This window comes from Podarcis liolepis (genome assembly GCF_965112155.1).
Source record: "Podarcis liolepis genome assembly, chromosome: 13".
Taxonomy (NCBI): Eukaryota; Metazoa; Chordata; class Lepidosauria; order Squamata; family Lacertidae; genus Podarcis; species Podarcis liolepis.
Window position 1 is genome coordinate 19,037,159 of NC_139573.1, and position 27,119 is coordinate 19,064,277.

A 27,119-nucleotide genomic window follows, 5' to 3' on the forward strand; every position below is an offset into this window, starting at 1 on the left:
TCTTTAAGCAGAGGCTTGACAACCATATGTCAGGAGTGCTCTGATGGTGTTTCCTGCTTGGCAGGGGGTTGGACTCGATGGCCCTTGGGGTCTCTTCCAACTCTATGATTCTATGATCTTCACTACAAACTTCAACTGGCTGAACTGTCATTACCGTAGTTCTCCTTGAGGAACTGTAAGGAATTGGGGGGTGGGGCAGAGTTTTTCAGCACCTTCAAACTACAATACCCAGAATTCTGTGGGGTAAGCGATAAGAGTTAAACTGGCACGAAACTGAGAAATCCTAAAATGTAGATATGCCTTTAGGGCACCTCTAGTTTGGTCACACGTCACCAAAAAAAGAGAAAATGCAACACTAAAAAAGAAAGCCCATCATATGCAAATGTTTAGATGCAAATTTAGAAATAATTACCGTAATTAAGACAAAAAATACAGTGGTACCATGGTTTAGAACTTAATCCATTCCGGAAGTCCGTTCTTAAAGTGTTCTTAAACCAAGGCATGCTTTCCATAGCAGTGGGGAACCCAATTTACAAATGAAACACACTCAACAGGAAGCGGAAGATAGATAGATAGATAATACTTTATTCGGCTATAAGCCCACAAGGTAAAAACCAATCAATAAATAAAATAGCATTTTACATTCTAAAGTATCAACTAAAATATTTCAACGCATACTCTCTTTCACATTACATACAATCTCTAGATGTACCATCTTGTGGCCTTGATTATAAAGATGGTGGATAGAGTTTACTAGATTTTAATAGTCATGCAGCATTCCATGAAGTCTTTTATATGAAAGAACTGAATTCAGGAATCTGGCAACCTGTAATGTTCTATAAGAGTCGATGTCCTGGAGTAGATAGGCTAGATGTGATTCAGGTGGTTTAGCAAGAGTTTCCAAAATGATTGAGCTCAGGAAGCGGAACATGTTCTGCTTTCAAGGTGAAATTCACAAACCAAAACACCTACTTCCAGATTTGTAGCATTCTTAATCCAAGTTGTTCATAAACTAAGCTGTTCTTAAACCAAGGTACCACTGTACAACACATCTCCTTGTACAGTAGTAGGGACGACTGAGCAGGGTTGCTAAAACTGTGGATGAAAAACTTCAGGGCCCCTCCTGCTCTCCCTTCTTAGGGTTCGTTCTCCTTAAACCAGACTTGCATCAGACAGCACTTCAAGCAGAGGACTCGCCTCTGTACACAGCATGACACAGAGCCACCCCAGCTTCCAGACTGAGCTCAAGTAGCATTGTTATACAATGGCCCCGGGGGTCTTTCCAAGCCGCAAGTCTCTTATGCTGAGGTCTGGCTTTCCTCCCCATTCCCCCTTTCTACCTGCCATTCTACCTGCCCTCTTGATTTGCCCAGGGGCATTCATTTTAGTTGCAGTACATACAGAAGCAACCTTCTTGCCAATAGATTGCAGGTGAGGCCAAGCATTCAGTGCACACACTGAGGTCAGAAAATCCTGTTGCTAGCTCATAGCTCAGACAGCCAGAGCTTGTTTTTCTCCCTCTGAAAGACAGCCTAAATTACCATATATAAATCGGCATACGCAAATTTGCATCAGAGACCTGTTTCCCAGGTCTTTCAAGGACCTAGAAATGTCCTTGTTGAGCTCCACTTGGATACAAAGTAAGCATGGCTTGTCCATTATGGTGTCATTGGAATCTCAGCTTTTTGGATTTTCTTATATTCATGATTCCACACAAAGAGACTGTAGTTGCCCAAAATGTACATGATCAGTGTTTGAAACTCCCGTTGTTCTAGGCACATTTTGTGGCAGGGAATTTCATTAGCGCAAGCCGTTTCTGAGTTATGGGCACAGTACTGCGCCTAGGATTTCAGATTGAAACTGCCGAGTGGAAGGAAAGGAAGACCTTTTTCTGCCTCTCCACTTCCAGCTACTCTCTGAAGACTAGAGAAAAGACCCTCTTAAGAATATTAGGGAGTGGGCAGGGGAAGGACTGGAGCATGTGAAAAATGAACGTAATATTTTAGCTGCAGTTCATTCATTTTCAGCTTTGTATTCTTGTCATAAAAAAGAGTGCCTAGATATTTTGCTGTGCCCATAAGCTAGTTTTAAGGGGCCATTTAGCTCCAAGCTTTCATATCTCAGTTTCTAACACTGCATATGATCCATGGCTAAAACCCCTTTCCTATCTCCCGTCCCCCAACCCCTTTCTTCTCAACAGCTTCACGTGGACAGATGCTCGCTTGAACCGCCAGCTGGTCACTCAGCTTACAGGAGAAGTGACAGGGGCATTTGACCGGGAGTTCCGCATCTTATATGCTGCCTCTTGTCCCCTGCCAGCCCTAGAAATTTCACCTAGACTCCAGCCTGCTTCGAGCCTGGCTCCATTACCAAGTACCAATGGGCCAGATATCACTCCGTACGTCAGCATCCTGGATGGGGTGCAGCTGTCCAACCGCATTGCAGAGCGGCGCTCCGTGGCCCCTCAACCCGTGGCCAAGAGCCATGCTGGAGAGTGGGAGTTAGTATTGGCCTCCCCTGCTACGGCGGAAGACCCTGTGCTACCCACCCCACCTCCAGAGGTGTCTATTCGAAACAGACTGGCAGCATGGCGTGGCACAGACCTTTCAGGAGGCGGCCTGCATGGATCCCCTGATGGGCAGAATGCTCTTAGCGATATACTTAAGAGCGTACATCGGACTCGGCGTTCAGCAGCCAAGACCACAGGGGCTCGTGCTAGTAAGTCCCTGTGGGACCTCAGCCAGATCTCCGGAACCAGCACCACAGGAAGGGGATGGAATGGGATAGACTCAGCAGAAGAAGCTAAGGTAAGCATCACCTATATTTTCCAACTCTAGGTACATTCTAGAGTGGCCACATATCTTGAGAGGGAAACCCTGCCAATGCTATAAAGCTGTCCGTTATACTGTTACACGCTACCCCAATTGGCCAGTGGCAAGAAACTCCATGGGCTCCAAGCGCTTTCCCCAGGCTTCAGTTTCCTTGGAATGGAGGTCGGGAGAGACTATGGTGTCTTTGGGATATGAGCAAAGGATGGAGGGGCTCGCAGAACCCACACCCCAACTGATCCTGCTTCTCCTTTAGGTTAGTAGGGAAACCAAGCCCAGCACAGAGCAGTCTTGTGTCTGTATTCCCAGCTTCCAGCACCAGCCCAACTCGCACACAACATCAACAACCACTCTCTCATACACAGAAAAGGGTCACCCATTTGTCTCTAAGGTAACAACAACAACAATTTTATTATTTATACCCTGCCCATCTGGCTAGGTTTCCCCAGCCACTCTGGGCAGCTTACAGAATATATAAAACATAATAAAGCATCAAACATTAAAAACAGAGCACTGCAGCCATGTGAGAGGGGCCTCATAGCTGACTGGGGATTTGAAGCCAGGTCTCTCTGTCCGATCCTCTGTCCGCTTCACCACACCATTTCTCCACTGGATACAAGACAGAAACAAGACGGGAGATTAGGGTTCTTTGGGAAGTGGATGTCCTGTGCATCCTTTAACCCTCTTAAAATAAAAACGCCAGAAGTATATCCTATTCAAGTATATCCTTGAATATGAAGAAGGTGTTTCTAGGCATGTGCAGAGTGTGTTTATTGTATCACTGCATATCATCAGCCAGTCTTCCTTTCTGTAAGGTTAGGGGTCAAGGCTTTCCACACTTGAGCCTTCTCATCTTAGAAACTGAACACTACACAGCCCCATTTTTTACATATACTCCAAACCAATTATTTCCAAGTTCCTTTCCTAAGAACCCAGTCTCCAACCCACAGTACATCTAATTCTCATCTACACCATCTTTCCTGTTCTGTGTCCCGAGAGCTATCGGAAATGTAGTCCACATTTGATAGCAGGCACTGTCATTGCTTAAGGCCCCACAATGCAGTATTATTGCAGTTGTATTGTACATTCTTCACCATCTGTCCTCTTGCTGGCTGGACAGGCGTTGCACCCCAACCATCTAATAAAAATCTGCCTTGCCTACGTGGCACTTGAAACAGAGGGCTGGCATGGTATCCCGGACTAACACATCAAGTGGTATTGTTTATAAACTGCATTTATATCCCACTTCTTTTTCAAAGGAGCTCAAGACGGCGTACGTGATTCTCCTCCTCCTCACTTAATCCTCACAACAACCCTGCAGGGTAGCTTAGGCTGAGAGGCAGTGACCAGCCCAAGGTCACCCAAATGAGCTTCACAGCCAAGTAGGGATTTGAACACTAGTCTCCCAGGTCCTAGTCCAACACTTTAACCACTATACCACACTGGTAGGCTTGTATGCCTACTCAATAAGGGACTGCCTTGAGTTGCCCCCACCCCACCTTTCAAATTAAGAGACTGGAGCTCTTCCTTGTAAGCAGATCTGCTCCTAAAGCAGCGTCGGGTAAGAAGCCACAGTAATTAGGCAGGTGCTTGATCCCTCTTGCACGTTGCTTGACAAGAAGGGGAAAATACAAGAGGGCAATGAGGCTGGCGGCAGCCCAAGTCCATTTCAGCCAGATCCTTTTTTCCGGCAGACCTATTTTTAGATGTCGCAACAAACTTCTCTGTTGCCACATGCATTTCATGACTTTTTACTGTGAGTAACCTTCACATTCCTTTCAGAACCCAGCCTGGCCAGCGACTGGCTCTCAGCAGCAGGAACAAGAGGGCAGTACATACAATGGTCGCTATGGTCTTCGTTATAGCTGGCCCTCTAAATGCATGTTTGCACCTACAGCAGCATTACATGGCAGAGGGTCTCTCGGGGAGAGACTTGGTGGGGTCGGTGCCAGGGGAACTTAGCTCTCCCCCCCCCCATGTTGATTATCCTGAGTCTCTTCCTGTTTTCTCCAGATCTGTTCTAAGATTGGGGATAAACACAGCTGTGGGGAGGGGGGAATAACCTGGGGTAGGGGTTGTGGGGGGAGGATTAAGCACCTTTCTCTTACCTGCCCATTTGTCTCTGCGACCCCCACCTGCACCAGACAATTATATGCTTGCAGGTCTGCCTGCAAGACTTTCACTCGGGGGCAACACAGCAAAACCCAGACACCTGCCCCCCCCCCATGTTAACAGCCACTGTGGAAAGATGCAGGATCCAATTTCCAGAGGAGATTTGGTTTTCCCTCCCCAGTGTTTCTTTCTGTGAGAAAAAATCACATTTGGTTTTCAAGACATTCCTTTTGCTGTGCAGTCTAAACTCCGACTCCCTTGCGAATCAACATTTCGGTAGTAATTTAGGTTTCCATGGGAACAAAAGAATTCAATATTCTCTGATCCTGCTTTGTGCTGCAGGAGGTCAAAGTGTACATTTCTGTAAATCCACCCCCTGGAAAAAGCCGTGATGATCGCTTTTAGTCACTTTGGGGACTTGAGCACTGTTTTCCCCATGAAGTCTGGATGGTTTTAAAACAAAAAAAGTTTTGGTTTTCCATCAATTCCAGATGTTTTGTTCTCTATCAATTCCAGCACTCAACATTCCCTCAGACATTCCAGTTGCTACAGAAACCAGTTCCTGATCTTGAGTCCTGGTTACTGTGGGAACCAACTTGTTCTGTCCCGCCCCGCAACCCCCCCCCCCCGAAAGCTTCCCATGGCTGGGTAGGATCAATATTTTGATTTCTAATCACAAAGGGGTGTTGAATAAATAAATTTAAAGGTACCAAATAAGGTTGGAAAATTATAAAATAATACTGTTCCCTTAAAAGAAAGCAAACCCAGTCATTTCATTTACAGGATAGTGAGGATATCAATTCCCTGACATGAGAGCATTTTCATGTTGTCAGAACACCCCTGAGGTTACACTTTGTCACAGAAAAATAAATTATGTATGTCCCTACTTCCTGACCAAAATCAAGTTTCTGAAGAGGCCAGCGGCCCAGTAGGTACTTGGTGATTGCGCAAGGACAGAGCCAGGGTGCTTGAAAACAGCCCTAAAAGGTTATGACTTCCCCAAGGCCTACCTGTAAGCCTCTGGCTGAGATGGGACTTTGTCCTTAGCATTCTAGCATTTCCAAGTGTTCGAAGCAGGTCACATACATTTTTGTAATCATTGCAACGGCCCTGAAATGATGGGTCAGTAGCATCCTTAGATTGTAGGGATTGGGGTGGGGCTGAGTGGGGTTGGGCCAGAGCCACTTGATGAGGCCATATTTGAAAGTGGGGCCTTCCCGAATCATGGCTCAACCTCTAGACCACAACTCCAGGCCTCAGGAAGGGCAGCAGTTTTATTTGACAGACTTTGTGACTTTAACAGCTGACCAACAGGTGGTAAAAACAAGGTGTGGCGTTGCTTTAATTAACAATGCTTGGCCTGTTAAAAATGTGGCAACCTTAGATTTCAGTCCCACACACAGACCAAACACTAGAGCTCTTAGCACTTTCTGGTGGCCAGAGAAGTGGCAGATATCATCTCGGTACTATTAAAGAGGGAAGAGTGGCAGGCAGACTAATCTGACCCACAAACCTCGTTGAAAAGGAAATGCCTGGTTATTATAGGATGACAGATTATATTCCATAATGAGAGCGGGTAATGGGCATCTTCTGCCTTGAGTACTAAATTGTGTTGAGCAGACCCTGCAGGTGGTACCCAGACCTCAGCTCCTATGTCCCTGTTTTCATAGGGTGCCTGGTTGCCACCGGCAACAGCTGGGCACAGGACAGGAGGCAGGTCCTAGAGCAGAAGATTCGAGGAAGCATTAGGCCTACCTCTGGAGTTTTTTGACAAATTGGATTGATAGAAAACTCTGCCTCCTTTGGCTTTGAACTTGGGTGAACTGCTGTAGACAGCACCTTCGGTCAATATTGATCAAGGCTACACCTATGATAGGGAGGGAGAACTCTAGGATGACGAGCCTTAGAAGCATGAAGGTCCCTCTGTACTTATCAGCTAGGTTCCTCCCTCCTATACCCTGAATGTTTTTATGCAAGGCAGCCAGCCATTGAACAGGTAAGGCTTTCCCCATGCCTTGTGCCTGGAACTGTTAAGGCACAGTCACCTTGTCAGGAAAAAAAGAAGTTGCTCTCCTCCACTTGAACTTCACAGTATTTGTAGATATAGTTCTTTTAGGTGCTGTAGTATGTTTGAAGTCATGTTTTTATAATGTTACATCTCGTAACTTTAATAGCTTTAATATTAAATGCTTTGGAGAGAGAATCATGAAAGGAGCATAACAATATTGAAAATACAAATTTATCCTCCCCATTCCCCAACAGCTTCCTCATCTACCACAAATTCGCTTCCTCTTTCCTGCAGCTATTGTGCCTAGCAGTCTCCACAGGGAATCTAGGAACATCAACACCATAAATGTTAGAACTCTGCCTCAAATTCATGATTCTCATAGGCAGTGATTAAATTTCTAAGTAGAGAAGAGTTAGGGTTTAACCATACCTGGAAGCCAAACAGGGTGAAACAGAAGCCCTGCCCCTCAACTTAGGATCTGTAGATGCAGATGGTAGTGGGAGAAATTACCGTATTTTTCATCCCATAGGACGCACCTAGTTTTTTTGGGGGGGAAATAAAGGAATCCCCTGCCTTATTTCCCCCCCAAAACCAGGTCGGGCAACAGCGGGATGGCAGCGCTGCGCCTCCCCGCTGTCCCCCGAGCTTGTGGGGCTGGCCGATGTCTGCCAGGCGCGAGGGGCGCTCTGCTTCAGGACGCTTCACGAGCCGGGCGGCAGGCTGCTATCCGCAGCCTAGGGAGCCCTGCGGGAACTCCCGCGGGCTCCCCAGGCTTGCTGATAGCTTCCTGAAGCCTGGAGAGCGAGAGGGGTCGGTGCGCACCGACCCCTCTCGCTCTCCAAGCTTCAGTGAAAGCCTGTATTCGCCCCATAGGATGCACACAGATTTCCCCTTCATTTTTGGAGGGGGAAAAGTGCGTCCTATAGGTCGAAAAATACGGTACTTTGTACATGCTTAGAAGCTGCATCTTTCTACTATTTCACATAGTTCAGAACAGATACAGGGGTGGAGGGACTCCTTAGTAAGACCTGGTTGTAATTCATGTGGGTTGCCAAGATGTTCATTTCATTTTTATCAGCAAATATATTTTTGAAGGTTGTGGAGAACAACATGAAAGAACCTAGGCCATGTTGCAAACCCAGGTTCTCTTAACAATAAGAACTAGAAATCTATGTCTGAAGAGGAGTTCCACAATGCATGGCAGGTACTGCCTATTTTACTTGTACATGAGCTTGCACACACATCACACTGGTTCTTAAGTCTGAGGTGTTGTTTTTTTTCAACCTTTCCACAGAAATGGGGTTACCAGGACACACCAGCAAGAGAGCTGATGAAACAGCGAGGGACTGGCTATGCCCCAGAGGAACCAAGGATGCCTGTTTACCTGGCACCTGGGCGTATGACCCCTTCCTCTGGCTACTTGCCTCTAGGAAGACTACAAGGACAGCTGTATCATAATCCTGCCACTACAGGTCTATCGCGGGCTTGGCCACACCCAGGACAGTTCCAGTACGGCCATCAGCTACGATACTGAAACCTCTCTGAAAATCTCAAGGCGGGGGGAAAAATACTGGGAGGATAATCTGGAACAGACTGGAATATTTCCTAGAGGAACAACAGTTTATAGAGAGATTATTCATGTGACAGGACAGTATAGTCAGGGATGGCTATAAAACTGTGGTTTCTAGCTTTAAATAAAATATACTGGGAGACTTTTCTATCTGATGAACACCGACCCCAGTGAACTGCAGAATGAGATCCTAAACTGTGACAAGCATGTTTTAGTGAGATTTTAAGTTTCATCTGCCAATGAGGGAAGCCAAACACTTTTCCTTCAATGCAACTACACTAGAGCAATTCAAGTTTGTGTAGGATGAACTGGGAACAAGCAGGAGGTTTGTAAACTTACACTGATGAGCTGCTCAAGGGATGCTGGGTGCACAGCTACTGAGACACTAAAAGAATATATAAACGATTATACTAGCAGAAATCTGGAATTACATTTCTCCAGCCCTCAAATCAATGTTTGTAAAAATAGAAGACATTCATACAGAACAGTTGATGCTGCGTGGTTTTTTTTCTTAATAATAATAATAAATTTTATTTATATCCCGCCCTCCCCAGCCGAAGCCGGGATCAGGGCGGCTAAAATCAATAAAATAATAAGTTGAACCATAGACACTAGGTTGTATTACAAAAAATCTCCCTCCATGATCAAAATACAGTATTTTGGCACTGGATCAAAGCAGCCTGCAGAAGATGTTTTGATGTTTAAGAGGTTAGACTAATTGCACTGAACCCCACTGGTTTGGTAAAGGGAAGAGTTTAGAAAGGAAGAGTGACTGTTCCAAGGTTTATACACACCCAGAGGTTTTGACCCAGGGCAGATGATAAACAGCATGCAAAATACATCTTCTGTAAAGTAAAGTAAGGCAAGGAAATCCTTCCCTCCCTCATTGGATCTAGAAAAAGGAAATGGAAATTAAAAGAGGGAACTGGAAAGAGATTCATACATGCTTCAAACTAAGCTACAAAAAGGGAGAACAGGCACAACCCAGACGATTTATTGAAGGCCGGTCCATCTGTGACTATTACCCATTTGTTCAAAGGCTCCAGTGTTCTGCCACTGCAGTGTCCTAAAGCAAGTGGGAAGAGATGCCTGAGACTCATTGACAAAGGGGAAAAATAACATACTGTTGCATCATAGAACAATTTATCAGCATGGATTGAAGTGAATTATGGTTGCTAGGATCCAGATTCAAGAGAGCTCTCATCTCTTCAGTTGTTGTGGAGAAGGGAAAATTCCAGCAAGGTGCAGATTCTCCAGTTGCTTCGTCTATGCTGATAGTGGAAGAGCAGCTTGAGGCAGCAAAATATTCGCTCTTGTGCCCCTTTTAAAGGCAGGTGAGTCCTTTGAGGGCCTGGATCTTGTATCCTGCAGGTAGAACCCCCAGCTTCATATTTGTCAGGGAATCAAGACGCCAATAAGAATCCCAGGATTTGTTTACACTGGACTTGCACCCATCTCTCTACTAATGGAGAGCCTCCCAAATGATGCTGTCCTGCATCCTTCCCCCTTTAAATGCAGGGTTTTTCGATCCTGGCTGTTTTGGACTTTGCAAGGAACAAAACACACACACACACACACACACACACACACACACACACACACACACAAAACCCTTCCTGCCTGTCTCCCCTCTAAGACAACACTGGGGTGGGAAGGGTCTCATCTGGATGCCCCTCCCATTATTGGGGAGACAGGCAGGTACAAGTCCACATTTTTTGCGGCAGTGTGGCCCAGTCCTAGGATTTCAGAAGCCTTCTTTCAAAGAAATGTCTGCATCAAAGGGAAAGCAGTTCTCCAGCACTTAAGATGCAGGATATTTTATCATGCAACACGTCTACCCCATCCCATCACTGCACCAATTCGAGTATCTAGTGCAGTTCAGACTGTGGCTGCACAAATCTATTGGCTAGTACCAACGATTGCATCACTAATCAGAGACACTATCTTCCCCCACCCTTTTGATAAAGCCAACAGCCCCGAGGTAAGATGCCTACCGGCTGCATACTAAGTGTTCCTTACAAAGTAGCACAAATTACACAGGCTTCCACAATTCAAGTTCTCTTCCTTTCCCTTACTGTTAAATAAATGTTTGCTGTGCTCCAGAGCTGGGAATCCATTTCCAAAGCTCCCTTAAATACTTTCCTCCATTAGCTATTAACACCAGGCATAAAAGTGCTAGGTTATTAAGATGCCAAAGAAATGGGGGGGGGGGGGAGGTTTACACACAAAAATATGGAAGTTGCTCCCTCTAGAGGTTTGATCCCTAAAGGCACCTCTTTTCAAGACCAACAACTCCCAAGTCTGACGGATCAAGGTAGTAATACAGGGCACCCAATGCATTCACTTTTTGGGGGGAGAAGCTTGTTATAATGAAACCAGCACCGTTCAACGAAGTCCACCTGATGCTGGAATCCAGTTTCTTTCACGGCATCAGGATCCTTACAAAGGCAAAGCAGAACTCGTTACAGTTCTTGCAGTGCCACACAGTTCCTTGCTTGCTGTGTTTGCAGGCCCATAGGACAAACGATAAGGACCAGCTATAAAAGGGAGGGGCAGAAGACAACACACTCAAGATATCCAAGGGCCATAAAACAGAAATCTAAAGATAGGAAGCTGCCTTCAGACTAGTGATCCACCTGCGTAGGAAGCTACTTTTTATACCGGTTCCCCGGCCAGTAAAGCGAGATGAGCGCCGCAACCCCAGAGTCGTCCGCAACTGGACCTAACGGTCAGGGGTCCCTTTACCTTTAGACCAGGATTGTCTACCTGAGACCTTCTGCATGTAAAATGTGTGCTGTGATGCTGTTGTTGCAACCATTCCTCTTTGAGGATGCACTATATCCTTTAAACCTGAACAGCCATTCAACACAGAATGAGATGGTATAATTTTCTGGACTACACCAGTTCAGACTGCAGGTGGGGGAGGACCAAATTTCAATGCTCCCCTTGCATTAAAAAAAATAATAATTCATGTTTGTGTATATATGTATATACGTATACAGTTTCTTCCTCCGGTGCTAGCTTAACTACATCAAGAAGAATAACCAGAATTCTGTCCCCTTCTTCTGTGCAACTGTAACTCTCAAAACATTGCCAGCTCATCCGAGAGCCAGGCAGCAAACAAGGCCAACCGTGAGGTGGAAGTTCTAGAAGTCAACACCAAGTAGGGCTGGGAATGTCCCCTGACTGAAACATGGACAGCAACTATTAGTCAGTGCAGGTAATGCTGAGATGGGTGAACCAAAGGTCTGGTTCTGTTTAAGGCAGCTTCCTTTGGGGGACAGTGAAGCCTTGCCTCCTGACAACTATGCACACACTAAACGTTTAAAGGACATTCGGCACACATTCTTTCCCTCAAATAATTCTGCGCACTCTAGTTTGCCCCTCTGAGTTACAATTCCCAGCAACCCTTTCCAAACTACAGTGCCCAGAATTATTTGAAGGAAAGAATGTGCTTCGAAAGCGCTTCAAATGTATATAGCATGTACACAGCCAGTAGCTCTTTTTTTTTTAAGCCAGCCTTTGCAACAATAATACCCAGTGGAATAAAATGCATTCCTGCCCACGTACAGTTAAGCCTCAGGGGTTTCCCAAAATGGGCGGTGCAAATCCACTGGGACTGAGAGTTACTTACTGAAGACTAAAGCAAAATGGGAAAAGCAGAGTGGAGAAACCAGCAGAGAGAAGTGGCCTGGAGGTGTACAAAAGCTGATCAGAAAGATATTGCCACCTCCAGACAGCATCAACAGCAGCTTTTCTGGAACTAAGCAGATCTTGGTCTCGGGAGTGCCTGGATGGGAGACCACTTTGAAACCCCACACAACCACTCTGAGCTCCATTCTGTACTAAAGGCAGGTTATAAAAGCAAGACTTTTGAAAAGCAAGTGGAGTGAGGCGTGGTACAGAGTACTCTTAATCTTGGGGACTGGGAGGGCTTTTAAATATTGGGGTTTGTTTATTTTGCCCTTTCCTGCTGTTCAAAAGGAGGGTTAAAGCAAAACAAAACAAAACAAAACAAAACAAAACAAGGCCTCCTTATAGCAGGTCAGACTACAGGCCCTTTATTGTCTACACTGCTTGCAGTAGCCTTTCCACATCTCAGGCAGAGGCCTTTGCATTAGCTGCTATCTGATTCCTTTGTGCTAGAAATATTGGGGAACTGATCACAGGACCCTCTTCGTTTAGAGCATGTGCTCCACCCACTGCTTCCCACCCAGATCCCTTTAAATCAGGCAGACTAACAGGAGTCACCAACCTTTCAGGGCCAGGGGGCACATGTGGAATTATGAGGAAGTGCTGTCACGGCGTGGTATAACATGAAAGGGATGCCACATCTAAAGGAGCATAAAATCAGCCCGGATCACAAAAAGCAGTGGGAATGCCTCACAAAAAATGTGTATCAGCCACTGCCATATACGCTCACAGTGAAAAGCTCACTGAATTTCTCCTCTGCTCAGAATGGATGGGAAGTTGGGTGTCCAATCCTGGCATCCCGAAAAATATGGGCACATTTAAGGGGGGGTGTTCGAAGTAAGAGAGCAACAAAGCCAACCCAAACAGGAAATGAGCAGGTACGGCAATCAGTCTCTCATGCATTATGGATTTTTGAGGTGATATTTACCAAGACATTTTGTGAGATGATATTTACTGAGACATTTTGCAGGAACCGTATGATGCTATGGCAGGCACCATGGGGCGAGCAGGTGCCGCACTGACAACTTCTGAATAAAATTAGGCCTGTAGATTATTTGCAAGTTGCTTCTTGGAGATCAGATACAAACCTTCAATGACCTAGAAAAGCATAAAATTAAGGCCAAAGCTTGCCAGGCTGTGGGTCCCGTAGCTCTCCTGAGAGAACACAAGGTCAGGCTAGAGGAGAGAAACACTCACCTGGGTCCAACAGCACAAGGCACCGGAAAGTCCCTTTGCCGGAGGGTTTGAGCCTGATCCCAGGTAACACCTCCAAGAACTTCAGGCTGTCGCTGTAGCCTCGCTCCAAGCACAGTTTCCACAGCTTGACCTTGTGCTCCTTCCATACCAGGGCCTCCAGCTTATCCAGACGCAAACCTAAAGGAAACTGGCCCAGAGTGCTTCGGAGGAGAGGGATCACATCCACACCACCTGAAAGATACAAAGAGGCCTTGATGATGATGAAAAGGCTTTTTAAGTAGGACTGTGCATGCCCCCCCCCCCCCGATGCAGTGTTCCAGATATGTCTTGGGGTAGACTTGACCTGGAACTGGGCCCCGAATTGGGGCCCTAGCATATTGTTTAATTGTGGTTTTAAACCCTATTTTATGGGTGGTCCAATGGCAGGGGAAGAGACACAGACAGGCTGCCTGCATTTCTTTCTTCTCCTCCATCCTGCTCCTTGCCACCCGATTACCACCCCTTTGGACAGCTCTAGGTCACTTTGGGTGGACCTAACCAGGGGCTGCCTCAATCAGCCCAATTTGGTTCAGGATCTAGAATTTGGACAGAGTGGCCCCACAGCCCTACTTTTTAGTGTTGTTTGGAATGGATCTCAGTTACCTGGAACAGCTAGCCCATTTGTCAGTGGGTGCTAAGTGTGGAACCAGTGCTTTACTTGCACACAAGTTTTTGTGCTCTTCATGCCAAATTCCTCTTGATTATTTCTCGACTATACTACAAACTCAAAGTCACAGGACTCCTGACTTTTATTATATTTCTTTTCCCTTAGCCTCATTAGGCTTTATTTCCCATTGCAACTGCTGAAGGCCTGTCTCCAGTTAAGGAAGTATTTGCAGAACCTCCAATCAGATATTAAACTGAAACAGGCTTCATTAGGATGAGGGTATTCTTCAGAAAGCTGGATGATTTCCTTCCTGCTGAAGGTGGGGAAGGTATGGCCAGCCTGCTCTACGCAGAACGAGGTATAAACGAGTGTGCTGAACAGGGAGGACAAAGTGTACCTCTTCAAACTGCAAGTAAATCATCACATTTTTGAAAGTTTCCCTATGTTAAGATTTCTCCATGATGATAAATTCAGAATAGTAGGAAAGGGCTGAGGTAGCACACAGCTAGAGTCTATGTGTTCTATTTCCTGGGATGGGTGGGTGTTTTTTAAAGGATAAGTATGCAAAAGTGGACAACCAACCCCACCCTCCTGTAATCTGATGCAGTCCATTCCCCCACTTCATTCCCTTGAATGTGTAGCAGTAGGCCACACCTTCTCAAACAGACCAGTCTCCTTTTCTTACCTTCACCACCTCTCCCATTCTAGCATAAAACCCACACGTTTTAGACCTCCTATTTTTCCATGCTCACATACCAGGGTCCCTTCCAAAGAGCATACAAACATTACTAGTCAGCTCCTCCATGCATCTTACTTTGCCTTGCAGAAGAAGATTCCCTTGGCCACTCATAGGCAGGGTCCAGCTCGTCTGAGGTGAAATCAAAGGGATGATAAGCAGCCCTGCGTGAAGGTTTCTTGCACTGGTGTGTGGACAAAGGCGGAGCTGTGGAGCAGGCTGGAGTAGAAGCTACAAATCATTTGGATACAAAACATTAAAAAGTCAAGAATGTCTGGAATCCCTATTTTCACATTACATATGCATTGAGTTGGATCCTAAAGGTGTCTTTCCACTAGCAGAAAGCCTATTCCTGTCAGAGAAGGCCTATTTCTTCCTTAGCAGAAAACCGCTGTATGAGGTAAACCAACACCAAATCCACGAGTTCCTCCAACTGCACACAGGCTTAGTCTCAAGCGAGACCTTTTTTATGGCCTACTACATCTTGCTCGTTATTAAACATCATGATCGTTACTAAATTTATTCCCCGCCCTTCACCAGCAGATCCCAGGGCAAATGACAACTACAGTATTTAAAATTCAAAATAAACAACAGTTAAAGCAGATTAAAATTACAGGAATAGGGTGGACCCTGGGAACACACATCTCATGAGACAAAGCCCAGGGTAAAAAAGTGTGTCTGCAGCATTTACCAGGAGCTGAATTGTGAAGAAGCCAGACACACCTCTGTGGGGAGGAAGTTCAACAACTTGGGGCTGCCACAGAGATTGCCCTTCCCTGAGCCACCACCCCAAACTAATTAAAGTATTATTATTCAATAATAAGATTTTATTATTTTTCCATGTTGAAAGCCACCCCAAACTTCTGAGGGAGGTGGAACTACCAAGAGGGCCCCATCTGCTGATCTTAACACCCCTGGGGGGGTTGTAGGGAAAGAAGCAGTCGTTGGGGCCTAAGTCATTTAGGGCTTTCAACATTCATGTGAGCACCCTTGAACTGGACCTGGAAACAAAGAGTACGGCCTATGTTTTCCTCATGCACTGTTTCCTTTATACCAAAATGCAACCCTGCTTCCCCCCCATACATTATGGCACTACAGCCTAAGTACCCTTCCATTAACTCTGGCACAATTGTTCCCGGAGGAGCACAAATGCATTTTCACCTTCCGCTCACGCTTCTTTAGATTAATCCAAGCCACCCGAAGCATGAGAAAAGGGGACATGGAATGAGAAAAGGGCACAACCAGTTTTACGTGAGGAGCAAATGCGAACTGGGGCCCTCCTCTCACCTAGCAAAATCAGCGACAGACACATCGCCACGCAAACCCATCTCCCCACAACTTCTCTTACCTCTGGAGAAGCTGCAGGTGTCCCAGCTCAGGGGCCGGATCTGGCTCCAAGGCCTTTGTATGTTGACCCCTAAGCCAGAGGCTGCTGTTATGAATAACTAATCGAAGGCCCCATTTGCACAGTAGCAGGTTGCTTTAAACCCACAGTGGCTTAACAAAGCCAAAGTGGTTTAACAGGCGGGATAATAAATGTACAAAGTAAATAATAAATAAGCATTCAATCCCCCTTTATAAGGAGCTCTGGGAATTGTAGCTCAGAAGGAGAAGGGGGGGTGTCTCCATACAACTCTCATCACGCTTAACAAACTACGGTTCTCAAAGAGTCATTGCTGGAAACCTATTTAAAGTGTTTTAAATGTTTAGCGCAGATGGGGCCTAACGTTAAGTAATCTTGAATACCCGTTAATCAATAGGAGTTACCACCTCCATGGAGACAATCCTTCTTTGCAACACCCATATCACACTCCTGCTGCATCCCCCATCTTTAAATCAAATTTAAAGGAAAAAAACAGTTTCCCCACAATTAGAATAGCTCCACATACTCTTCTCTGGTGGTAGAGAGGCCTCCGACTCGACTGGATGAACTGGCGAATCCATCCGTAGTCTTTTATAAATAGGTTGTTCTTCCTCAGACGCTGGGCGTTTCTGACAAAGGTCTTCTTCCGTGGATCTCACCACAACTTCCAGGAGCGGTTTTTCCATGGTCCTAATCTGGGCCTCAGATCATAACATCCTCTCACCTCCCTCCCCAAGCTTGCCTAACCCTCAACACTTTTCCAGCAAATTCAGCTACCCTTGCAAGTCAGGGTACCGGGTGTGGGGGGAGCACAAAGCCCACCCACATTCTCCTCCAAGCCAGTCAAATCTATTTCTTTAAAAGCAAAGAAAAGTAAAATATTTTCAAGCTGAAGAAAACCACGAACAATTAAAGCGGGGGGGGGGGGGATGCGCTTCACTACTGATGCCCCTTTAATAAACCTGCATTTGTATGGGTGTGGCAAGAGTCAATTAACCGAAAAGGGTGTAGCTTGAAAAAGGGCCATACTCAGACCCAATCACAACTTATTTAAAACCACAGCCTCACCTCCTCAGCCCATTGCAATAGAGGGGGCACTTTACCTGCATAACAAGCAATAGCTACTTTGATAGGAAGCAGCTGAGCCCTCTGCTGTTACAGGGGAAAAAGAGGATCCTTTTTACATCTACTGCTGGCAAGTCAGGTGTCCCACATCTTATATTGGTGCAGCTGGTTTTTCCTGCCTAAGTGTAGAAGCTTACATTTGCCCCTAATGACATTCATTTTGTTAGTTTGGGCCCAGTTCTCCAATCTGTTAAGGTCATATTGAATCCTGATTCCATGTTGAGTGGCATTGGCTACCCCTCCCGGTTTGGTGTCACCTGGAAATTGGATGAAGGAATTGAGGGGATGATCATCAAAGTCATTTATAAAGAGGCTGAACAACAATGGGCTCAGGATAGAACCCTGTGGCACCTCACTTGTCCCCCCCCTTTTTTTTTTTGCAGGATAACTAGGAACCATTAGTGGGCACTATTTGGGTTTGGTCAGTCAACCAGCTACAAATCCACCTAAAAGTTACCTCGTCCAGTCCTTTACTGTTGCGTACAATTAATTATTATCAAATATAACTATCAATTGATGTTCCGGTCACTTGTCATTCATTTTAATACATTAATATTTTTGGTTGAAGACCTTTTCTCTGCATGCTTTCTCTACCACAAGTTTGCAATGCATACATCCCAACTTTAGAACGCTCTTTCCAAAGAGGTACGACTGGTGCTGTCATATCATTCTTTTCATTAGTAGGTTAATACATATTTATTTTTACAGGACATACCAGAAGGACTTCATAATTATTTATATATGTTACAAAACCTATATACCGTTTGGAAAAAGTAACTACACTGCTTGATGGTAGACACACACAGGTGAAAAAAAAGAATAAAATTATCAGTAAAATCAGTTAAAAGAAATATTTAAAACATTCAGAAAACAAACTAAACACTTATCAACAGTCTATAAAATTGGATAGGCTTGCCTAAAAAAAGAGTTGCAATCAGAATCCAGTTCAGAAGAAATCAGACTAGGCAAATCTAAGGCAAGTTTCTTCTGTCTCTGCCCCTTTATGGAGGAGAAATATTGAAGAGGGTGCAATAGGTCATACAAGACCTGTGGATAGATGGGGAATTCTCAGATGGTTCAATTCTAACCTTTGGAAGAAATGTTTGGGAGTTCTGGACACTTGAGCTTAGGAAGGAGGAGGCAGTGTTTTTGAAGTGTGCTTAATAGAACTGAGGCTTTCAAATTTAAGTGCCACCTCACAAACTGGCACAGAGGTGCAGGTAATGCTTAAAACAGCTTTCAGCTCAATATCCCGCCTGAAGCAGAGTCCAAATAGTGCCCCTGCCTCCAAGCCCAACACTTACATTTATTTATTTTTAAAATACCCCACTGAACAATTCAGATATTAATTCCTGCCTTCACCTTATACCACTACGGGTCACCTCCAGGTGACCCTCCCTGCCCCGTACTCAGTTAAGTCTACCTGCACAATACAGCCACTCCATGAGGCTTTGTCAGTGGGTTCCCTGCAGGAGCGTGGTCCCTCAGCAGCGGCCCTACCATGACAAACCCTTGATACCAGTCGTGCCCTTCCCCACGCAATGGTGCCAAAGCAGGCTACTTCACAGCAAGGCTGGCTGTTAAGGCATGTATTTCTTAGTTCTTATCCTCCATCCTCCTCCCTCAAATGCCCAACAGGCAATTGTCTAAGTTGGCATGACACACCATTATTTTGCATCTAAGAGGACAGAACAGGCATTTTTCCTTCCTCTCACTTGCACAGTCGTGATTTCAACCAATCATTACAGTATTCCTATCCACCAGTGTGCCCTAACTAGCAATTTATACCAGCCCCCTCAAACATTAAAGGCAAACCTGGCTAACAGAATTTTACCTGAGAAGGCAGTCATTTTTAATATGCTGCAGCTGCCCCTTCTCTTGTTCTGCCCCCCCCCCCCACCTTCAGGCAGAGAACTCTCCTCTTCTGGAATTGCTCCCTTTTTTCTAAATGGTTCTTATTAACAACATGATAAAAAATGATCACATAATTCATATTGTGCCAACATAGTGGTATGTGGTTTATCCAGCATTCCAAAAGGAGACAAAAGACCAGTTCTGAACAAAGAACACACATTTCATTCTGTCCCTCCCATCAGTTAATATTCATTCAATCATTTATTGTTATATCCTGCCCTTTGTCTATTCTGGAGCACTGGATGGCATAACATTATAAAACAGGAGTTGAACAACATTGAAAATGAACAAAGCATCTAGAGTTACAGCAAAAAAATGCAAAAGAACAGAAGCTGTGTATAACTACAGGATCATGCATGAAAGCAATACACTTCATGATGAAAACACTTAAACAAATAAGAATTTCCGCTCCTCTCACTGGCCTGAGGTGCTAGTGTCTATGTCACTCTGGAAATCAGTTGTGTGAAGGCCGAGATTGTGGTTACTCACTGGTGAGGCAAAGGCATTCTGTGCATGCCCACGAGCAAATTCTTTTTGATAATTACTGGACATGATCTAGGACTGAATTATGCTGGTCAAAACTGGTTCCGAGTTCTGCCTCAGGTTCAGCAAGGGGTAGGGGACTTGTGGCCTTCCAGATGTTGCCAGGCTACGGCTCCCATCATCCCTGACCAATGGCCATACTGGTTGGGGCCAATGGGAGATGGAGTCCAACAACATCTGGTGGCCTGCATGTTCCTTATTCCTGTAGGCCAAAGCTCCTGTTTCAGAGGAGCCATGATGTGTTGACTGTGAGGTAAATTGGTTGAGGACTGCAGTCTGACAATCTCTGTGTGTGGTTCCCAATCCATCATTATGTTCCTTCCCATCCAAAGAGGCCACTGGAACCTGCGGTTTCAAACCAGACTCGGTCAGCTTAGCGGGATCCTGCTGATCCAAGATCCCTTCATTTGGCCCAGCTCTCCTGATGCTTCTCGCTCCACCATGCTTCAACTATGAAGAACAGGGCTAATAAGAGGATGCAGGCCCCGATCCCAAGTCGCAGTGAGTTGGCTGTGGTGAAATCCATGGCCTGGGAATGTGAGTCTGGAGAAATTAGAAAATGCATATCAATGTAAAAATAGTTTTCGGTATACAGCAGGCTTTCTTCTTTCATCAATCACTACGCAGCCTGAGAACTGTCCCCATGAAGATGGATTTGCCCCTGAGCAGGCGGCAAATGAATGGGGCATTAGCACTACGGGAGCCGCCTTGAATCCACTTGCCTGTGCTTGGTTTCCTTGGCAGCCATTAACTGGCAGTGCCATCCTGTTCAAAGGGGCTTCTCCCAGCTAAGTGTGCTTATCACCGCAGCCTGAATCATCTGTGCTAATATAATCTGAAAAGGGCAACATTCCAGTGGCGACAATGACACCACCAGAACCATCGCACAGCAATCCTTTACATACGTGGAAAGCACTTGTCGAGTGCAGGGGGGCGGGGGAAGAGAAGTGGCGTGACGTCTAGATGTGAAACATCACATGGAATTATTCCGGTGCTGTGTTCCTTTATGGAAAAGCAGCAACTAATGGCGGCTTCTTACTGTGCATCCCCTGTAAGCCTTTCAACCACACACATGCCCGTGTGATTGCCACAGATGAAAATTTGCATACAGCTGTATGTTGCTTTTTCCTACAGAATTTTCCATGTAGGGAAAATAGCAGCGTTAAAGGAGACATGCAGCATGACCTATCAATCAGCTTGCATACCAATGACCAGCTGTGGGTAGCACCAAAGGACAGAGTGGCAAACCTTGTTTTGCTGCTACATAGGACTGCAGAAACAGAAGTATGTGTTCTCCGTCCCACCCACCCCACACCCATCCAAGTTATTTTCTGTGGGAATATGGTTGTGTTTGATTCTCCAGCCAGTCATTCATTTTGTGGGCATCCACTCAACCTCACAATATCTTCCATACTTCCATATTCAAATCCATTTTTAGATTGGAAGCTCCTTGGGACCAGGGACTTACCCTCTTTTACTCTGTAAAGCACCATGAATGGTACAATTATCATCATCACCTAAGGCTGTGCGCTATACACATTCAAACCACTTTTATTTCCCTCAAAGAATTCTGGGCACTGTTGTTTATCCCTTGCAGGGTTACAATTCCCAGCAAACTACAGTGCCCAGAATTCTTTGGGGGCAGAATGTGTGTGGAATGTGCTTCAAAGGTACACAGGCTAGCTCTCTGCTAGAGTACACTTCTCCCATCCCCCCTGGACTCACCTTCTGTCCACGCTTCAGTGTCATTGAGCTGATATTCCTTATATTGGCAGCTCAGCTCTCCTATGGTGATGTTAATGGCCTCTTCTGTGAGGTTGAAGCTTGCAATCGCCCCATCTTGCCAAGCTCTGGTTTCAGCAAAGAGCTGCCCACCTTGGTAAAGATAAAACCATCCCCCAGCAGCAGAAGGGACTGAGCAATTCACTCGATATCTTCCCGCAGAGTCCACCAACACCTCCAGGTAATTGGGGACCACCGTTGCATCTGGAAGAGGAGAAGTGTGAAAGCAAAAAGATATAGCTTAAGGGATGCTCAGTGTTGAACTGGCTTTCTTTCTTTTTCTTTTTTAAAAACACATTTGTAATCCTTGTGGCCATAGATACATATTCTAAGTAGAAGATTAGTACTTTACAGCCACCGCAAAGATTATGGGAATTTCCCATAATTCAAGGTTGATGGCTGAGAATCAAGCAGGACTCTCAGAATGCCCCAGGATGCAACAGATAAATGGAAGAGCAAGGAATGCGTAAGCAAAATAAAATTGCAATTCTTTAAAGAAAAAAGTGGGCATGATTAAAATGTGACCAGTCCAGTCTTTCCTTAACCTATCCTTCCCTCCCCCGCAACCTTTGGCACTTTGTGCAAAATTGGGAGCTCAACACTAAATGATACAAAAAGTGTAAATGCACAAAATCTCCATTGTAGGATCAGGATAGTTCAGACATTTTAGTAAAATCTGAGTACAGTTATTAATGTTTCACTTTGGGTTATAGGGCTACATTCAACTGCCTTTTACTCAACAAAGGCCCATTAAAATTAATGACCATGCCTAAGTTCCATTGCTTTCAGTTGCCTATCCTGAGTAAAAGTTAGCTGAATACAGCTCATAATTTATTTTTAGCTGTCATCTGCTTTTCGGGCTTGAGAGTCCTGGAATGTCAGTGGACAAATGAGGTGACTGTAGCTTTTGTCAAGAAATGCTTTGGCAAGACCTATTTTCTTGATTACTGGAATTCTCTGGAGTTTTCTATTTCCAAACTATGTAAAAAGTACGTAACAAGTCCATGAGTCTTAATGCTGAAACTCTTCCTGTGCCTTGATTGTGGGAAATTGGGGAAATATTTGCAGATAGAAAGATGAGAAGTCCTCTGCTGGCATTATAATTAGGAGTTAAGTATGCAAGCTGGGGAAGCACTCAGGACGACTAGCTCAACTCCCAGGCTGCATTTTTTGTCACCCTCCAACTTGTAGAAGATGCACTAGATGCCCTAAAGCCTTAAACGGCCTTGGCCCAATATACCTGAAGGAGCATCTCCACCCCCATCGTTCAGCCCGGACACTGAGGTCCAGCTTTGAGGGCCTTCTAGCGGTTCCCTCACTGCGAGAAGTGAAGTTGCAGGGAACCAGGTGGAGGACCTTCTCGGTAGTGGCACCTGCCCTGTGGAACGCCCTCCCATCAGATGTCAAGGAAATAAACAACTATCTGACTTTTAGAAGACACCTGAAGGCAGCCCTGTTTAGGAAGGTTTTTAAGGTTTGATGGTTTATCGCGTTTTTAATATTCTGTTGGGAGCCACCCAGAGTGGCTGGGGAAACCCAGCCAGATGGGCGGGGTATAAATAATAAATTATTATTATATAAGGTGGGGAGGAACTTTCTGTAATGTCCTAAAGCACATGAGGAACTTCCATGGGAGGGGGTGGCTCTCTGCTTCAGAAGTGCACTCTCCATTAGTTGGAGGGCAACAGGGACAGTAATGGGTGTGTGTGGAGGTTGAACCATTGTGCTCATCCCTGGTACCCCACACTCATGTATTAATTTACTTAACTGTCAGTTATAATGCCTGAAGAGAGGTGTCTAGCTCTCCTTCCTCCAAGGAGTTCAGGCTGATGCACATTGTACTCCCTTTTATTCCCATGGCGCCCTCGTGAGGTAAATTAGACTGTGACAAAGTGGGTGGCCTTATTATCAGTGAGCATCATGGCTGAGTGGGGATTTCAATCCGGGCATTCTTGTTCCCAATCTGCCACTCTATCCAACACATCACACTGGCTTTCTGACTGTGAATATATTGCTTAAATCTCAATCCAGAAAGGATGATGGCCCATATCTGCATCAGTTCAGTTCCCTTCCTCTCAACCTCTGCTGTCTCCTGTTATGTACTGAGTTGAACAGCATCCAAAATGCAGCAGTCTGATTGGTCCGCAGGAGCCACCCAATCCAGCTCCAGGTGGGAGTGAATCCACAACCCGATTGGCCTACAGAAGAATCCCGGAATTAGCCAATCACGTGGGGCCCACTGTGTAAATAATGTATATAAAGCAGACATTTTGGGGGAACTGGCATTCCTCACTACTATGAGCTGAATAAAGAGCATGAAATCCACACTTGGCTCCAAGTACAGTGGTACCTCAGGTTACATACGCTTCAGGTTACATACGCTTCACGTTACAGACTCCACTAACCCAGAAATAGTGCTTCAGGTTAAGAACTTTGCTTCAGGATGAGAACAGAAATCGGGCTCTGGCAGCGCGGCAGCAGCAGGAGGCCCCATTAGCTAAAGTGGTGCTTCAGGTTAAGAACAGTTTCAGGTTAAATATGGACCTCCGGAACGAATTAAGTACTTAACCTGAGGTACCACTGTATATTTCACTCCCAAACCAGCAAGTCCCATCCCTAAAACCACTCCTCCACCTAACAAGGTTCTCTCTCTCTTTTTTTTTTCTGGCAGGGATCCTTTAGCAGCTCCACAACAAGCACAAGTTCAATGAGTTCTGGTTTTTCCCATGCCAGAAAAAGAAAGAAAAACCCAGCCAATTTAATTTCTGCTTACCATATGTCTGCTGAAGGCACAGAAAAAGAAAGTTGGAAATTCTGTCCCCAAGATAGCAAAAGGTTTCCTCACCAACAACTTTCAGCTGCACTGGGTCACTGGCGTTTGACCAGATGATGGGCTCTATGGTGCTGTGGTAATAACAGGTGTATCGGCCTGCATCAGCCATGGTGACATTCTTCAAGGAGAATTCAGCGGTGTCAGAGTCCCCTCGAGGAGTGACCTCTATCCGAAAGTCCCTGGCCTGGTAGAGGACAAAGTTGACCCCTAGCAATGGAGCCTGACAACAGACAGTCCAGTCCTGCCCTGCAAGGACCTCAATACTGGGACTCGCAGAGATGGATGGCTTGGGGTAATGGTCTGTGAGGGGGAGAGAAAAGCTGTTTACTGAGCCTCAGACCTTATTCTCTGCTGTTAATAAAAATAATAATAGGTTGCTTCTTTTTGCATAGTAATACAAGGTGGCCGGAAAAAACATCAATATCATTTTTAAAACATTCCCCATGAAACAGCAAAAACCAATTCATATCAAACTTCACAAGCGGCATACAGTGGTACCTTGGTTCCCAAACGCCAAAAACCCGGAAGTAAGTGTTCCGGTTATCCAGCAAATAACAATCCAGCAAATAACTCTGTGTGATTATATGAACATTGCAACATTTTAAAGCCATCATAAAATGAACTATCAATCATTAAAGATATCAATTAATTACAAATATAATGCACATTCCAGTGCAATTGCATGTCAACAATAATATAACCAGCAGCTGCTGCTTGGCAGGACCATACCAAATGGTACAAAAACTAGCAATGTATGTGAAAATTTCATAGAGTCTTAAATGTTTATGTTTCCATAGTGACCAGAAGCTTGAACATATGTTATAAAATACATAGTAATAAATAGATCTATACTGTAAAGTGTACAAATGATTTGTAAATGCTAAAAGTTAAAAGTGCACACATTTCATAACAGCTTGATCGTGTAAGTATAGGGTATAGTATAAGCAATCCTAGGGTTGCTATATTCCTGACACTCACCAAGTAAGTTGACGTTTTTTTAAGGAAGACCCAAAATTGTTCAGCTTTTTGGGAACAAACCCTTGTTGAGCTTTTTTAGGGAAACCTCCCCCCAAAATAGTGATTTTAAGCTTTTGGAGCTGTTTCTGTTGCTTTTTCCTTCACGTTGCCATACATACAGGTTTTCCCTGACATTGCAGATTTGGCAAAATCCCCCTGATGCTATTTTTACACTCGAAAACCAAGACATGTCAAGAATTTTCCTGACATATGGCAAGCCTAAATAATCATAACAAGTGTTAAAAAAAAAATCAACCCCTTCTCATAGGGTGTCATCTCCATCAAGCTCAAGATCCTGACTGATGGAATCCAACAATGTTGGGAGAGCCACAGGTTCCTCATCCTTGCTAAAGGCCAGCATCATTGCCCTAAGTCCTTCACTACCATAAAGTCCTATTCCTAGACCAGTCACAGTCCCATTGGTTCTCACACCAACCCTCCTTGCATGCACCACTTTGGGCCTATTATTGCGCATGACCTTCCCAGTATGGTCACTGAGTTGTACGGCCCAACACTTACCCTCTGTGATGTTTGCAGGGCTGCTGAGCGGAGAGCGAATGGGCTTCCCTGCCTCCCAGATCTCATAGCTGCAGCGGAATTGGTCCCTGGGCCCAAAGTTGTGTACCTCAAAGGTCACTTCGGATTGGGTGGGCAAGGCTTTCTTTTCAGCCACGGCCTCCGGGCTCCCTCCCTGGTACAGGTAGAACCAGCTGCCGAAATATACTCCTTGAACCGTACATCGGAGGTGGTGCTTCTCATCTGCATCCGGAGCCTGGAGCCAGAAGATGGAGGGCTTCGGCAGGGCTGAAAGAGAGAAGGGCCGACTGCCAAAACCCAGGAATGCTGATTCAAGACCCCAGGTCTACAGTTCCCAGGATTCTTTGTGGCATGTGGGCTTTGAATGCGCTTTAAAGCATGGTGTCTATGCAACTCAAATCCTCGCTCTCATCTAACTACCCACCCACCCGGGTTTCATCAGGCAGCAAGAAACATCTTCAGATAGCCCTAGCCACTTCTCTTCTCCTTGCTGATGCTGCTGCAGTCCCAGAATTCAATGCCCCTCTGATTTTACCAGCTGAATAGATACTTCCCACCCCACTGAGCTCAACTATACTCACAGATCGTAAGCAGTAAGAAGGGGAGAGTAACAGGCATCCTTAAAACATGCAGAGCCTTCAAATAAGAATCCGAGTGTCTGGACATCCCAGTATATAAATATGATGCCCAGGAAACGATGATCCATCATCAGTCATAATGTTGGGTTGGGGTAGAGAGAGAGAGAGAGAAAAGGAAAAGGACAGTTCCCTTTCTGACAAAGGCAGCAATAAATGGCTTCTTGTTTGATGTTTTCAGTTGCTCTAAAGACAGGGGTATAATTCTCAGAGTGGTTTAACAGTCAATTCCTCTTCACAGGGAACTCTGGAAATGGTAGTTGTCTGCGGGGAATAGGGGCCTCCGGACTACTGTCAGCACCCTTAAGAAACTTTAGCACCCAGAATTATTTGGGGGAAGCCATGACTGTTTGAAGTGCTTTAAGTGTGTGGTTTGTGTGGCCTAGAGGCAGCAAAAAATTGGAAGCCAGAGATTCAGTAAAAGTACACTGGCTCCTTTCTGTAGCTGCAGTGTCCTCCTCCCCAACTTGCTTCTGCTTCAAGGTAGCTTTATAAGGAAAACTTCATGCCATATGCGTCTGCAATAATTTTGCCACACATCGTACACACTCAGCCTTTTGTTCCTTTGTCTGTTGTTTCA

At 45.3% G+C, this 27,119-nt stretch overlaps 2 protein-coding genes across 6 annotated transcripts in view; one reads left to right on the forward strand and one right to left on the reverse strand.

The window, feature by feature from the left end:
- Positions 1–9,005, forward strand: part of FAM83E (family with sequence similarity 83 member E) — a 26,760-nt gene extending 17,755 nt beyond the window's left edge. For both annotated transcript variants that reach the window (XM_083472147.1, XM_083472148.1), the window contains exons 6-7: positions 2,201–2,807; positions 8,243–9,005. In XM_083472147.1, the coding sequence (XP_083328273.1) occupies positions 2,201–2,807; positions 8,243–8,482 (847 nt within the window). In that variant the 3' untranslated portion in view covers positions 8,483–9,005. The remainder of the gene's footprint in view (positions 1–2,200; positions 2,808–8,242) is intronic.
- On the reverse strand, positions 3,208–26,976 carry LOC310691892 (T-cell-interacting, activating receptor on myeloid cells protein 1-like). 4 transcript variants are annotated; one of them, XM_083472153.1, is made up of 9 exons: positions 26,486–26,976; positions 25,887–26,171; positions 24,363–24,650; positions 21,461–21,721; positions 19,113–20,278; positions 16,680–17,535; positions 14,869–15,021; positions 13,409–13,639; positions 3,208–3,437 (listed from the first exon to the last, which is right to left on the reverse strand). In XM_083472153.1, the coding sequence occupies exons 1-5, from the start codon at positions 26,568–26,570 to the stop codon at positions 20,139–20,141; spliced, it is 1,059 nt and encodes a 352-aa protein (XP_083328279.1). In that variant the 5' UTR covers positions 26,571–26,976; the 3' UTR covers positions 3,208–3,437; positions 13,409–13,639; positions 14,869–15,021; positions 16,680–17,535; positions 19,113–20,138. The 4 variants fall into 4 exon arrangements, 1 of the variants encoding a protein (XP_083328279.1); XR_014518598.1 differs by lacking the exons at positions 16,680–17,535; positions 19,113–20,278; positions 21,461–21,721; ... (1 more) ...; positions 25,887–26,171; positions 26,486–26,976 and adding an exon at positions 16,139–16,609; XR_014518599.1 differs by lacking the exons at positions 16,680–17,535; positions 19,113–20,278; positions 21,461–21,721; ... (1 more) ...; positions 25,887–26,171; positions 26,486–26,976 and adding an exon at positions 15,952–16,060.
- Positions 26,977–27,119: the final 143 nt, after the last annotated feature.